The sequence below is a fragment of the Planococcus citri genome, chromosome 2 (assembly GCF_950023065.1).
Source record: "Planococcus citri chromosome 2, ihPlaCitr1.1, whole genome shotgun sequence".
Taxonomy (NCBI): domain Eukaryota; kingdom Metazoa; phylum Arthropoda; class Insecta; order Hemiptera; family Pseudococcidae; genus Planococcus; species Planococcus citri.
The window spans coordinates 5,035,603-5,050,563 of NC_088678.1; the positions used below are offsets into that span (position 1 = coordinate 5,035,603).

At 35.7% G+C, this 14,961-nt stretch overlaps 1 protein-coding gene across 4 annotated transcripts; it reads right to left on the reverse strand.

The window, feature by feature from the left end:
* Window positions 1–831: 831 nt before the first annotated feature.
* LOC135837501 (uncharacterized) lies at window positions 832–11,294 on the reverse strand. Of its 4 annotated transcripts, none has more exons than XM_065352805.1 (11): window positions 10,825–11,294; window positions 7,287–7,466; window positions 7,031–7,195; window positions 6,549–6,935; window positions 6,209–6,472; window positions 5,944–6,148; window positions 5,755–5,867; window positions 5,569–5,662; window positions 2,466–2,756; window positions 2,101–2,380; window positions 832–2,002 (listed from the first exon to the last, which is right to left on the reverse strand). In XM_065352805.1, exons 2-11 carry the CDS (start codon window positions 7,428–7,430, stop codon window positions 1,672–1,674), a joined length of 2,274 nt encoding a protein of 757 aa, XP_065208877.1. In that variant the 5' UTR covers window positions 7,431–7,466; window positions 10,825–11,294; the 3' UTR covers window positions 832–1,671. The 4 variants fall into 4 exon arrangements, with proteins under 4 accessions (XP_065208877.1, XP_065208874.1, XP_065208878.1 ...); XM_065352802.1 differs by having other exon boundaries at window positions 2,466–2,759; window positions 10,825–11,290; XM_065352806.1 differs by having other exon boundaries at window positions 2,466–2,759; window positions 5,944–6,133; window positions 10,825–11,287.
* Between the last annotated feature and the right edge of the window lie 3,667 nt (window positions 11,295–14,961).

The following is a 14,961-nucleotide window of genomic DNA, read 5'->3' on the forward strand; positions in this document are numbered from 1 at the left end:
TGAAAAAAAAAAGTTGGCTCTCACAATATTGGGCCTCTAGAGGATCCCTAAGGTTGGAAAGAAGCCCCCCCCCCCCTCCAGAAAAATGGAACCCAAAATATCAAAGTTGATAGAATAGAATTTTTTCAAATCCTCATTTCTGTGTCAGAATCTTTTTTTTCAGTCTCCAAAACAATATTGACTCTTTTATATGGAGCTTCCCAAAATTGAAAAAAGAAATGAAAAATTGAAGTCCAAAAAATTAAGATATTTCAGTTCTGTTCGAATCTTTCTAAATAGCCTTTTTCCAAAATAATAAATAAATAAATTGGCTCTCACGCAATGTTGGCCCATAGTAGAAGTTGAAAAAAATCCCCCCCCCCCCCCTCCATCAAAAAAATGGGACACAAATCTAAGTCGGTGGATTTTTTTGAAAAATTCCCATTTATGCCATTTTTGTGTCAAAATTCTTCTTTTTCGAATTGTTGGATATTTTTAATTTCCGGTTGAATCCTTCTGAAATCTGAATACCATTTTTTCATTTGTTATTTCTCTACCTAAACTATGTTACTTTTAGAGGTCTCAAAGTTAAAAAAAATTTGAATTTCTATCTTTGCGTCAGAACTCAAATCCACCCTATTCGAGATGAAATTGATTCTGATCCTCCAATCAAAATTAAAATTTGAATGTTTCGATTTTTGTGATCTGTCTTCACCAACGAACGTTTTCCAAGAATAAGGAGATAGAAATAGGATAAGTTGGCTGACTCATTTTTACATAATCCTAGACACAATTTTTCAATAAAATCCTTCCAACATTAAAATTAATGATGAAAAAAACGAGAAAAAAATATCTAATAATGAAAATATTCGTTTATTACATAAAATTTGACGAAGACATGGAAAAAATAAAATAAAATTCGTAATCGAGGAAAACAGGGCTCGTAAAGTCTGGATGAGACTTCTTTATCCGTGGAGTAGCACACGTAGTATTTACAATTACAGTACGATATTTGGTAGCTCAACTAAAATTACTAATTCGAAATACATACCTTAATATAATTAAATCGTAAATAATTTTATAACACAGCCGAAGGAAATTTTTAAGGCCTGGAATGGGAAAGGAAAGGAGAGGATATGGCCTAACACACAAACTTAATTTATTTTTACACAGCGACGAACGACTATTGAATAAATTATTAAAATAATGATGAATTATACTCGCGTCTGTACATACGTTCGATTAAAATTCACAGCTAGATTTTCAACTTAGGGTATAGGAAAATTAAGGGGGAAAAATAGGCGGAAGAGGGAAGATGTGGTGTGGAATGTCGAAGATTTAAAATTTAAGTAGTTAAGTATTAATAAACGAGTACCTCTACTTATGATACTTTTCTAAAGCTGCGATAAATAAGTTTCATGTGAGATTCCTAATTTACAACACTGAGAACGAGTGGATAGAAATATAATACTGGATACATTATGGTAACGAAAATTTGGTATAGGAAACTTTCGCAATTAAGTACAACATAGACGTATAGGAAAGAATAAATAAATAAAAAAGAAGAAAAATACAAAACGAATCGTCGATTCGGAAGAAATTGTATAAATAAAATGTAAAATTTGAGCCCGAAGCGTGATACTTGCACCTTTGCACTTATCTCTACAAAGATTGCAAGTATTTAAACTCGTCTCAACTGGGCGCCGCCGGTTGATACATTTGGATATGTGTGGCAGGAGTATGTTGATATTGCAATAACATAATTTGAGGCTGGAGGGCAGATTGTTGTTGAGCTTGAGACGAGCTTGGTTCAGATTGTTGCATGTCGCCGGAATGAGATTGTTGAACCATTTGTTGTTGTTGATTGCCTCCGCTTTGGACATCGACTACGACACCGCTCGTATCGTCGTCTTCGTGATCCGGGTGATCGGCTTCGTATTTACCTCGTCTGAATCTACCGTATAACGAAGAATATGGCAAATTATAATGAATGGAGGCTTGATTAATACTCATTTGGCCCAATCTGAAAGAATGAAAATGTATGAAAGAGGGTTGCAATTGACATTTGAAGATTTTTTTCTGAAGCGAAACTGAAGAATGCTAGTAATGATAAATATTCACCTGATGGCGTCTAGAGCTTCGGACATGGCATCTTGAGACCAAGGTGTAGGATTACTACGAGATAGCTCTATCTTCTCTCTTTTACAACGTCCATAAAGCGTTCCGGTAGGAATACCGTATTCTGTGGCTGCCTTTTGAACGGTCGTTTGTCCGGTTCTGATAGCTTCCAATGCCCTTTCCAAGTCATCTTGAGTCCAAGCTGTCGGAGCTGCGTTGAACGGTGCAGCTAAACGGATCCCTTCTCGCCTGGCTATTTTATACAACGTGCTGCTTGGAATACCTGTTGAAATGATTCATCAATTTAAATTCAGTAGATCATAAGAGTAAGACTGAGTTTTGGTTCTATTGGAAGATTCTTCGCTTACCGTAGGCTTTACTGGCTTTATTCGCGCTCAGAGATCCGGTTCGTAAGGCGTCTAAGGCTACGTTAAGGACGTCTTCGTTCCACGACTTGGATGGACCGTCTTTTTTAGGAGTATCTATTCCGAGTCTATGAGCTCGCTGCCATAAAGTAGTCGATGGAATGCCGAAAGTTATAGAAGCTTTGGTTAAACTCATGTTATGGTTTCGTAAGGCGTCCAATGCTGCGTCCATGTCGTCTTGAGTCCAGTCTTTCTTTGACATGGTCATGTTGTTTTTACCATTGTCGCTGCCAACTTCTGTGAACAAGATATTTGGTATGAGGTGGTGGTCTGTGATCTTACAAAATTCGAGGAAGCACTTTTGTCCCCCGCCCCCCTCCACCTACCTCCAAAACTAACGACATACCTAACGAGGAGACCATTTTAGCACTCTCCAATTGAAAAAAAAACAATCCAAATCGAAATAACATGCCCTAAAACATCCGAAACCATAATTTTGCGTCTTAAGAGTTCATTTTTAGTCTGTCTAGAGCAATTCAAAATTTCTGAAGAAAATTGAAAACTTGCCGGAGGCTTCAAAAAAGTCAAATTTGAAATTGTTTTCAAGTCATGTAGAAAGCATCCGCTCTTTATGTGAGCACTTTCTTTGAAAATTTGATTTTTTTCTCAAAAATTATTCACAATGGTTCACTTTGCTTGAAAAAATTTATATTTCTTCAAAAACTTTGAAATTACTCTCAAAAAAGTTTTTTTTTTAGTTTTTTAATCGGGGAGCCCGCATAAGGATCAATTGCACCCCCTGCTGATCCTCCGGAACAACATCTTTCTTGAAGGGGGAGTCCTAAGGAATATTTCAAGCCAGTGTCATCAAAAAAAGTAGCCCTATTTACAAAATGGTGGTCATTTTGATTGACAAGTCAGCCGAAATCGCAGTTTTTGCGTTCCAACATAGGACTTGGTCGAAATTTTTCAAAACGTACACTGGTAGATCGAAAGATCAGGCAAAAATTCATAACCTGTCAAAATTTCAAGTGCCAGAGTGCCTTTTTCGATTTTTGGTGAATTTTTGAAAATCAAATTTAGGCCAAAAATGAGGTAAAAAATCAAAATTTTACCAAATTGACCAAGAAAGCTGAAATTTGGGATATACCCTATTTTCGACATGCCAAATCGATTGGAAACGGTTTCAAACCGTTTTGAGCAGTCCTGGAGCCTCCAGAAGATTTTTGAACCTCGAAATTCCCACAAAATTTCATCAAATGGAGTTGGAAAGCCGAAATTTACACTTCAAACTAATTTCAATACGCTACGAAGTCGACTGCAGGTGGATTTTAAGTCGTTTTGGAGCCTCCAGCGACTTTTTGAAAATAACTAGAGCCTCCAGTAGATTTGTGAAACTTGAAATTTTGGAAATTTCTACAAAATGGAGATGGAAAGCCGAAAATTTATTCTGCAAACTAATTTCAATACGCTACGAAGTCGACTGCTGGTGAATTTCAAGTCGTTTTGGAGCCTCCAGAAAATTTTTAAAAATTACTGGAGCCTCCAGTAAATTTTTGAAAATTTAAATTTCCTAAAAATGTTATCAAACGGAGATGGAAAGCCGAAATTTACTCTTCACTCCAATTTCAACACCCTGTGAAGACGACTTCTGGTGGGTTCAAGTCATTTTGGAGCCTCCAGCGACTTTTTAAAAATTACTGGAGTCTCCACCAGATTTTTGAAACTTGAAATTATGTACCACAACATTTCATCAAATGGAGTTAGCAAGCTGAAATTTACTTCACAAACGTCGACCACATGGCGATTTCAAATGGTTTTGAAGCTTCCAGCTCCTTTTTGGAAATTTCAGTTTTCCAAAAAACGCCAAAAACGACTTGAAATTCACAACAAGTCGACTTCGTAGCGTATTGAAATTAGTTTGCAGAATGAATTTCGGTTTTCATCTCCATTTTGTAAAAATTTTGGGAAATTTCAAGTTTCACAAATCTACTGAAGGCTCCAGTTATTTTCAAAAAGTCGCTGGAAGCTCCAAAATGACTTAAACTCACCTGAAGTCTTCTTCAGAGGGTGTTAAAATTGGAGTGCAGAGTAAAATTTGGCTTCCCATCTCCGTTTGATGAAATTTTGTGGGAATTTCGAGTTTCAAAAATCTGCTGGAGGCTCCAGAATTGCTCAAAACGATTTGAAACAGTTTCCAATCGATTTGGCATGTCGAAATTGCGGTGTATCCCAATTTTCAGCTTTCTAGATCAATTTGGTGAAATTTTGTTTTTTTTTCTCATTTTAGACCTAAATTTGATTTTTGAAAATTCTCCAAAAATCGAAAAAGGCACTTTAGCACTTGAAATTTTGACAGGTGATGAATTTTTGTCTGATCTTCCGATCTACCTTTGAACGGTTTAAAAAGTTTCGTGGAAGTCCTATGTTGGAACGCAAAATCTGCGATTTCGGCTGACCTGTCAATCAGAATGACCGCCATTTTGTAAATAGAACCACTTTTTTTATGAGAACATAAGAGCTAGAAATGTTCCTCAAAACTCCCCTTTCAAGGAAAAAGTGGTCCCGGAGGATCGGCAGCGGGGTGAAATTGATCTTTATGCGCCCCCGACTATTTTAAATTCGTGAACAATCCAAAAATGAGCTTCAGAATTTGAAATTTTGGTTACAAGGGTTCTAAAAAATGCTCTTTCGATCGAGCTGGATTTCGTTCAAATCAAAGAGTGTCAATTCAAAAAGTTCCATTAAAAGATTTTGTGTTTTTCCTGTTCTGAAATCGAACGGTTAAAATGACGAATTTGAGCTCGCTGTAGGCTTCCAAATACTCGAGGTCTTTTTCCAGTAATTTTACACTATTTAAAAAAAAAAAAATAGTGGGTCTGATCAGGCATGAACGAATGTAATCCGATCCATACTTCGATCTGAACAGATTTAATTAGATCCAAAATATCTCATTCACTCCTTCAGTCCTTATAGCACCTACTTCAGCCAAATTATTTCCATGCCCTGGTCAAAATGTCGATTACCCTGACTAAAAAACTTTTATGGCTAAGGCTCTGCAAGGAAGACGACGACATCAAAATGATAGCTTAATCTTGATTATTACCAGAAGAAGGCGCAGATGAAGTGGAAGGTATCAGTCCCAGCAGCTCTGGTGTGATCATCATCGTTTGCATTGTATGTTCATCGTCATTTAAGCTCTGAAAAAATACGATCGAATTTAGCTCAAATTTCATTCCAATGCTCATAAGTAAGCATTTGTAGCCATGATTTTAAACCATTAACTACTTACATGCTCAGACATGTGATTTTCAATCGTATCCATACTATCTGAGGTTTGATCCATGGTCCTTAACGTTTCAAATTTCACTTTCATGTCGTCAGTTTGCATTCCAGAGGTATCAACTGCGAAAAAAAATGGAGCATTATTGACTTAAAATAGAAAATATCTCGTGTAAGAATCGAATTATTGAAATTTTACCAGCGATATCTCGATGAGTCGGACTATGCTGTTGCATTTCCATCGAATGGCAATGCACCGGAGTAGCCGTAGGACCGGGAGGCTGTCCTTCTGATATCATTTCTACGTCGTGATGTTTATTATCGTCAGGATTCTGTATCTGAGGCTGTGTAGGTCCTAGATGATGACCATTCTGGTCCAGTAGTAAAGGCTGCGAAGATGAAAACTAATCAGTGAATTGAAATTAGATAGATTAGAGATAGATTGCAATGTGTAAAGAGTTTACTTGTTGAGGTTGTAAAGTAGTCAACGTAGTACAAGAGGTCATCATCGGCGATGGACTAGTCAGGATGATTTTCTCAGTTTGTTGGCATCGTTGTTGAGAATTATTTTGCTGAACGTAATGCAAAGATGAAGGAACTGATGTAGACATTTGCTGTTGATGTCGGTTATCTAGTATAACAACGTTAGTCGTCGACTTATCTTTATCGTCTTCCTCGGTCGAGGTTGCTACAGTGATGCAGTTAGCTGCCGGTTGCAGATTGTGATACTGTATAAAGAGCATACAATCGATTAGGGATTTAATTTTTGGATTTTAGAAGTAAAAAATGCACGAGAATGTTTACTTGCTGAGTATTATTGGTCGTATCTAGAATATCGTTCGGGTTTATGGTACTGGCTTGGATTAGTTGAACTGATCCTTGATCAACGTGCGTACCGGAATTAGGTTTGGTATCTTTGATGAAATATTTTCTCGAACTGTTCACATCTTGAGGTAAATGTTTACGTTTGATGTTAGCTGCGAATTTATGTACGGTTGGTTTTAATTTATTGAGTATTTTATGTTTCTGAGGTGATGATTTGTCTGGCTGGAGCATCATCATGTGAGCACCTAGGACGCTAACGTCGGTAACCGAGTCGCCGCAACCGGTATCGTCTATATCGTCTTCTTCGCCTTCGGGTACTTCGCATAAACCTTTGATTTTCAAATGATCGGCGGTTTTTAACAAACTCTGCGAAGAGAACAAAGTAGGTAGATATTAGATAGAGTTCAGAGTTGCAGAAATGACATCAATTATTAGTTTGCGTACGATGAGATGATACTAACTTGAAGTTCGGCTTCTGATACGTTGATTTCGCCTCGGTAAACGAAATCTATGATGAATTTCAAATCATTGAAGCCGACTTCTTGGGGCAATATGATGGTCGGATGTTTGCACGGATTATCTGTGAGTAGTTTTTGAAAATACGAAGAGCATGCCGATAAAACCACCTGCACAGAGAAGCGAGATTAGTCAAGATTATCGAACAAGTAGGTATACAAGATCAATGTTCAACGTAACATGTACAGTTTGGTATCTTACCTTGTGAGCTTTTAGCGAATTTTCATTACAAGTCAGGGTGACATCTACGAAAGCTCCGGTACGTAGTAATTGATAAAAAACCGACGTCATGTTCGACTGATAATTATTCCATCGCAAACAGTAATGCTGTCCGATGTTGGCCATTTCAACGCGACACCAGCGTCCGACTGAGTTTCGTTTCTGTTTGAACATCATGGTCAAATTTTAGTATCAGAAATACATTATACAAATAAAAAACGAGAACGAGTAAAATACTACATGTAAACTAACAAGTACACCATGTGCTATGTGGAGAATGAACTTTGATGGAGACGATTTTAATCTCTTCTTTCTACCATCTTTCACCGGTTATACTTTCTTGTGTACGTCTAGATGTACGTTACACGTACGGTAATACTATTCTCTATGTATCCTATAGTACTTTCTACCACGTTTATTCATTTCGCTCTCATTCGAATAGGTTTTCAATTTGAAATACTTTCTCTTCGGTTTGCACTGCATTCTCATTAGATCGAATCGAACGCTAAACGATCATATGGAATAATACGATGACAAACGTACGTAGAGTTAGAATGAAAGATCAACGTACGAGCTATCACCGGTAATGACTAATGTACGAAGAGATTCTAATCGTTTATTTGGAAGAAACGTAAATGAATTGGGATTTTTAGTATTGTATAGCATCGTTATTAGCTAATCGTTCGGTTCGGAGAATAAATTGGTTTGGGGAATCAGAGAAATGGGTGTTGGAATTCTAAAAACCGAACCGATGTAGTCGAACGAAGAAACTCAATTTTAGAAGTGTTCGAGTAATTATTTATTATGGATGCTGATGAATTAATTCAAATCGGATTGAAAGGAGCTATGAAAATATTATGCATCGATTTATTTATTTAATTACCTATCTATAGTTGAAATTGAAATCTCAAGTCTCAATTCATCGAATTTTTAATCACTCATTTGAATACTAAAATAATGTTGAAGCTCGAAGCTCACCAGGAACATCTTTTCTAACGAACGATCTCAATTAGAACCCTCAAATGTGGAAATAATTGAAAGTAATTAATTTATTTAGTTGTTTTAAGAATATTATTCGTTGAAAAGTAATTTTTATCAGTACACTGGAGTAATGAATGATCAGAATGATGAATTGAGGAGTAAAAAGTGAAGTACTGATGCTGAGTCTGGTTATTTGTTTCAGATAGCAGATCGAAAACCGAAGAAAATACGAGTCATCTTCGATTAGTGAGTAATTAATAATTCTTTCTTGTATTATTTTGTATTTCACGAACATCCAGAGAACAGAATTTTATTAGGATTAGAAACGAACGTTCGAAAATTTGCAATTTATTTCATCGATGATTCGTTAATTTCATTTTATTTGCATAGTGAGTGTCATTTATTGATTGATTTACAAAGTTGATGTTATTCAGTTGAATTTAACGAAGAAAGCTCAGCTTCATCGGTTAGTGTTTCTGAGTAGACGATTGATCGAAGAAATGCTGGGGAATTCGATCATCGGTTAGGAATAAATTCGAATTATGAATGAAAGACGAAGAAAAAAATTGTGATTTCTACCGGTGAGTATTTCTCAATAAACGATATTGATTGATGAATCTAGAAGAACAATCGATGAAGATGAAAAATGAGGTTCGATGAAGAAAGCTTGATTAATATTGAACAAGTAATTCTATTGAATAGTAGGTTCCTAAACTGATCAATTTAGTTGATCTGTATTACAGATCGAACCGGTGAATAGTTTGATTGAAAGTATTATTTGGCTTTATTTAACGTAGAAATTTCAGCTTCAATAAACGATTGATCGAAAAATGACTGTAGAATTAAAGACCTGAAGTCCTGAATTCAATCATCGGTAAGGAATCCGTTCGAATTATGAAGAAAAAATGAAGAAATCGTTGTAATCCATACCGGCTAGTATTCCTCGATGAACCAACGATTGATTGATGCATGTTGAGGAACAATCGACGAAGAGTAAGTTTCGATGAAACGTAGAAGTGAAATAATTATTTATGGATTCGTTTGTCATCATTTTGCTCGACTAGGTAATGAAATCAATGTATTATTAAGCGAGTAATTCTATCAATTAGCAAATTACTAATTCGCTCAACCCAATCTGAATTTTTATCGAACCATTGAGCATTTAGATCGAAGATTTAACGAAAAAAGTTCAGCTTCACCGGTTAGTATTCCTCGGCGAACAATTCGAAGAAATACTGAGCAACACAGGACCTAATAAATTCGATCGTTGGAGGACTCAGTTCGAATTACGAATGAAAAATTGAGAAACCGTGATTTATACCGATGAGTATCTCTGATTAACGATTGACTGATGAATATAAAGGAACAATCGATGAAGAATAAGTTCCGATGATTATCATTCTGCTCAAGTAATTAAATTAATGTACTATCCAACGAATAATTTCATAAAATAGTAGGTAACTGAGCTAATCGTTCACATTATTTTGAATTAGGTACTTCTCGAAACGGTGAACTGAATAGTTCGATCGAAACCAGAACCAATTCCACCAATTCCAGAGTTTAATTTCAAAATGTTCAACAACAGATCGAAGCATCACGAATTCGATTCAATGATCATATTTGGGATTATTTTGAGACTAATCAAGCTCTACGTTTCGAGAGCATCGATCGGAAAACTCATTTCTAAATTCAATCGATTTATATTTTCATCTATTCAACTGAGTAAGTAAATTCCTTGTTGAAATTTAACTGCTGGAGAATTTCCAGTACCTAAATGCTCTAAAAAAAATGAAGCATTGAAAAGAATTTCAGGGGTAAAAAATATTTTCAACTTTTATGGAGAATGGATTGACTAATGATACTTTTAGATAGGTAATCGAAATGTCAAACGTGATTTTCAGAAATTCTACACGAACATCGTATTTCAACGCCTTGAAACGCAGTATCAGTCAACCAACAAAGACCCTGAGAAAAAAGAAGACCCATTTAGAATTTCAAAAGCATCGCCAACGAAGAGATAATTCAAAAGACAATCCAAAGAGATAAGATGACAATGCACGATAACAACAATAGAATTCTAGGATAGAATAGATTACAAAATAGAATACTGAATAGGAGGAACAGAAACTTGGCGACGACGACAACTGAGACTGAACTGGCATACAGTACAAAAAACGACGAAAGTAAAGAAGAAATTGTGAAAACAAAAAAGTTATAAAATGATGAAAAGAATAGAGAGATGTTGGGGAAAAAAAGAGGAAAAAAACGGACGATTCGCCATTCTCGCCAACGAAGAACGATGCTTTCATCGGGTAATTTTCTTTCGGCATCGGTAAAAGAAAAATACTTGATAAGAAGAAGGTTCTAGGGTATAGCCAAGAGTGAAGCCAGCGCCAGAGCCAGAAGCAGTGGAGTAGAGTTTTGTACCCGGTCTCATGTATACCCGTTGGTTGGTAGTGTACTATACACAAAGATGGATAAAAAAGGAATTCGTAATAAAATGGAAGTAAAATAAAAAGACCTCTTTAACAGTACTTACGTTTGTTCAAACAGTCCTACAGAGTTAAGAAACGAAAGAGAAACCGGGAAACAACAATTTATCGGCACTCGTAGTAGAAAACACCAAAACGGAGAAAGATAAGCAACATTATGTTGTACACTTCTTCATCATCTCGCATCTCTTTTCAGACTTTTCGTCGTTCTTTTTCTTATTCCGGTCTTACGCCCCTTCTACGCGCATGGCGTCGTTAGGCGTCTTTTAGACAGCTGATTGAACCGTCGTCGTCGTTTGAATCGAGCATTCGAGCCGCTACTGAAAGATGGCGAAAATTACGTTATTTCCTACGCCGGCGATCGGATAAATGGATAAATTGAAGGGAAAATGAGCGAATATCAACGCCGGAATTTGTCGCAAATGAAAGAATACGTAGTTTTGGAAAAATGTACGGTATTTTCTTCCAGCTAGAGTTTCTCGTTGGCATTTTGTAGCACAGTTTAGACGGGCTTATTTTGAGTTTTGTTTTGTGATCGCGTCGTCGTCAGCCGCCGGTATGGATGGTTGCTGCGGTGGTCACGGCGGCGGCGGTCGGCGGTTGCCGTCGAGCTCCGCCCAAAAACAAATGTTCCGGTGACGGTACGATTCCAAGTTGAGCTCTACCATGCTCAACTCTAGTGTCAAGCACTGCTGTCGTTGAGCTCGTGCACAAGCACTCCTGTTCTTTTCAATTTCAAATCAAGCAAAAGCAGCCCAGCAGCGAGCCCGCGACCCATTGAATGGCAGCGGCGGCGGTCCAACGTTGCCAAATTTCGTAGATGTTAAACGACGTCGTCGACGGTTGCGGCTGTCAGACCGATGCGCCGTACTTTCTGTCGTAATATTTGTTGGATTTGGATATTTTTTACTCGAATCATCGTACTACGACGTCGACTGCTTGCCACGATTAGTTTTTTATGTACGTACATTTATCATGTGTACGTAAAAAAATAACCGAAATGTGTTATTTCAAGAATATTCGAAATTATTTTCGTATTCGTTCGACGATTTATGTAGCGAGAATGATGAATTTATCGTAGATATTTCAATACATTTGGTATACAGTTAGTCATCATTCGAGCTTCGTCGAGCTAAAAATGGCGAAAGAGAATCAGTTTTTTTCAAATTTGAATGACGCTTGTGTTTGCTGTATAGAAATACTCGTTACGAAGCTTGAATAGTCTGCAGTTTGAATCGATTCTGACTCGTTTTTCTAATGAACACAAGGCGAGGATGGGTCCAAAAAACATTTTATTGAACGAAAAATTGTTCTTTATGTTATGATGAAAAAGAGGTGAAGATTTTCTCATAATACATAGAACAGAGTCGATGAAATGAGATAAGAATTTACATAATATTATGCGTATGTAGTTTTGAAGTCTTCCTCCAAATTTTGTGAAATGAAGCTGGAGCGTGGAATTACTTTTACTGAGAAGCGTGATAGAAGCATCATCAACAGGGATTGTACTCGTTTGGTTACTGTTTTGAAATGTTGGTTACTAAAAGTTACTTTTTCCAAGTTTTTTCTCAAATTTCCATTTTTTTCAAAATTTTATCCAAAATTCTTCGGAAAAAAAATGTTTTTATTTAAATGGCATCATTGCTTTTTCAGCGTTACGAATTTTATTTTTTCAGTTTTGATGATTTTTCTTTTGAAATGTACTTAAGGATTTTCCAATTTCGACAGGTATTATTATTTTGAATTTATCGATGGTTTTTAGTGGGTTTTCTCCTGTTTTGATTGATTTCTATATCTAGAATTTTGATGGTGATTTTTTTCCAAAATAATTTTTCCATGATTTTGCTCTGAATTTTGATGAATTTTTGCCGAATTTTCATCACCTCGAATTCTCGTGATTTTTTCATAAAAAATTTCCCTCGAGTTTGTGACTTTGTGTTTGATTTTATTGCTCAAATATAGTCGAAATTTCTCCTTATTTCGGTTCGATGGCTTTTTTTGAATTTTGTGAATTTTTTTCTTCGTCGATTTGGCGAGTTTTCTTTTGAATTTTTATAGATTTTTCCCTATTCTGACGGGTATGATTTTTTTGAATTTTCGCGAGTTATCTTTTTTCAAGTTTTTCGACGATTTTCTCGGAATTTCCATTTTTTTTCTCTTTTCAAATTTTGGTGAAGTTTCTGCAGTTTTGACAGATTTTTTAACTTTGAATTTTCACGATTCTATAGTTTTGTTCTAGATTGTGGTCATTTTTTTGCTTAAATTTTGACTGAATTTTTTTTATTTTAACAGTTTTTTTTTTTTTTAGTTTCGTGCTTTAAGAAAACGAGTGATTCTTTTGCTCACATTTTTGTGGAATTGTGATTTTTCTTCTTGCAAAAATCATGATTCCGTTTCAATTTTGATATTTTTTTTGCTTCTTCAAGATTTGATGACCGTGATGGATTTTTCTGCATCTTGATATGTTTCATTCGTTGATCCCTCTCTCTCTTTTCCTCTTCCCTTCCAGTTATGAGAAAAAGTCCTCCGGATTTCCTCTCTCTTTGAACAATTTTTTGCTTTTCAAGTTCGAATTATTTTTTATTTTTTTTTTGTTGAATCCTCTCGAGTTTTGCTAGACATTTTTTTAAAAATGATTTTTCTCAAAATTTTTTTGATTAATTTCCGAATTTATACCTAATTTTGATCCTCGTGATTTCTGCTGAATTGAATTTTCGAGAGTTTTCCGTTTTCATCATTTCCATAATTTTGTTTTAAATTTTATTGATTCGTTTTTCTGCCTGAATTTTTGTTCTTAATTTGGGCGAAACCTTTTTTCTTGAATTTTCAAGATTTATTTTTATCAATTTTTTCTGCTTGAATTTTTGTGAAATTCTTCTGTTTACAGATTTTTTTTTCGAGTTTTTTTGAGTTTTTATGGACTTTGAGACTTGATGGTTTCATTTGGAATTTTTTTGAGGATTTCTCGATTTTTTTTTCAAGTTTTATTCTTTTGAATTCTTATTGATTTTATTTTCCAACTTTTCGACGAATTTCCCCGAATTTTCGTGGTTTGTTTGTGTCTAAATTTTTGTGAAGTTTTCGAAATTTTATGTTGAATTTCGTGAGTTTTTTTTTCAATTCTTGCGATATTTTTTCTTAAATTGTAATGCTTTTTACCTAACTAACTCCATTTGATAGAATGTTGTGGTTATTTCAAGTTTCAAAAATCTGGCGGAGACTCCAGTAATTTTTAAAAACTCGCTGGAGGATCCAAAATGACTTTAACCCACCAGAAGCCGTCTTCACAGGGTGTTGAAATTGGAGTGTAGAGTAAATGTTGGCTTTCCATCTCCGTTTGATGACGTTTTGAGGAAATTTAAAGTTTCAAAAATCTGCCGGAGGCTCCAGTAATTTTCAAAAAGTCGCTAGAGGCTCCAAAACGACTTAAAATCGACCTGCAGTCGACTTCGTAGCGTATTGAAATTAGTTTGCAGAATGAATTTCGGCTTTCCAACTCCATGTGACGAAATTTTGTGGGAATTTCAAGTTTCAAAAATCTTCTGGACGCTCCAGAACTGCTCAAAACGGTTTGAAACCGTTTCCAATCGATTTGGCATGTTGAAAATAGGGTATATCCCAAATTTCAGCTTTCTTGGTCAATTTGGTAAAATTTTGATTTTTTTACCTCATTTCTGGCCTAAATTTGATTTTTAAAAATTCACCAAAAATCGAAAAAGGCACTTTAGCACTTGAAATTTTGACAGGAGATGAATTTTAGCCTGATGATTCGATCTACCTTTGTACGGTTTATAAAATTTCGTGCAAGTCCTTTGTTGCAACGCAAAAACTTCGATTTCGGCTGACCTGTCAAATTTATTTCACCAACTAATTTCAATACGATATAAAGTCGTCTACATTGTGATTTCAAATGGTTTTGAAGCTTCCAGCAACTTTTTGGAAATTTCAATTTTCCAAAAAACGCCATACAACCTTTTAAAAAGTCGCTGGAGGCTCCAAAACGACTAAAAATCCACCAGCAGTCGATTTCGTAGCGTATTGAAATTAGTTTGCAGAATGAATTTCAGCTTTCCATCTCCATTTTGTAGAAATTTTGGAAAATTTCAAGTTTCAAAAATCTACTGGAGGCTCCAGTAATTTTCAAAAAGTCGAGGGAGGCTCCAAAATGACTTTAACCCATCAGA

Bases quoted from the DNA above. Each gene is read 5' to 3' on its own strand.
- LOC135837501 (XM_065352802.1), bottom strand. From the start codon at position 7,430: ATGGCCAACATCGGACAGCATTACTGTTTGCGATGGAATAATTATCAG. The intron at 6,473-6,548 runs GTAAACATTCTC...CTCTTTATACAG, and splicing joins CGACCAATAATACTCAGCAA to TATCACAATCTGCAACCGGC. The intron at 5,868-5,943 runs GTAAAATTTCAA...TTTTTTTCGCAG, and splicing joins GACTCATCGAGATATCGCTG to TTGATACCTCTGGAATGCAA.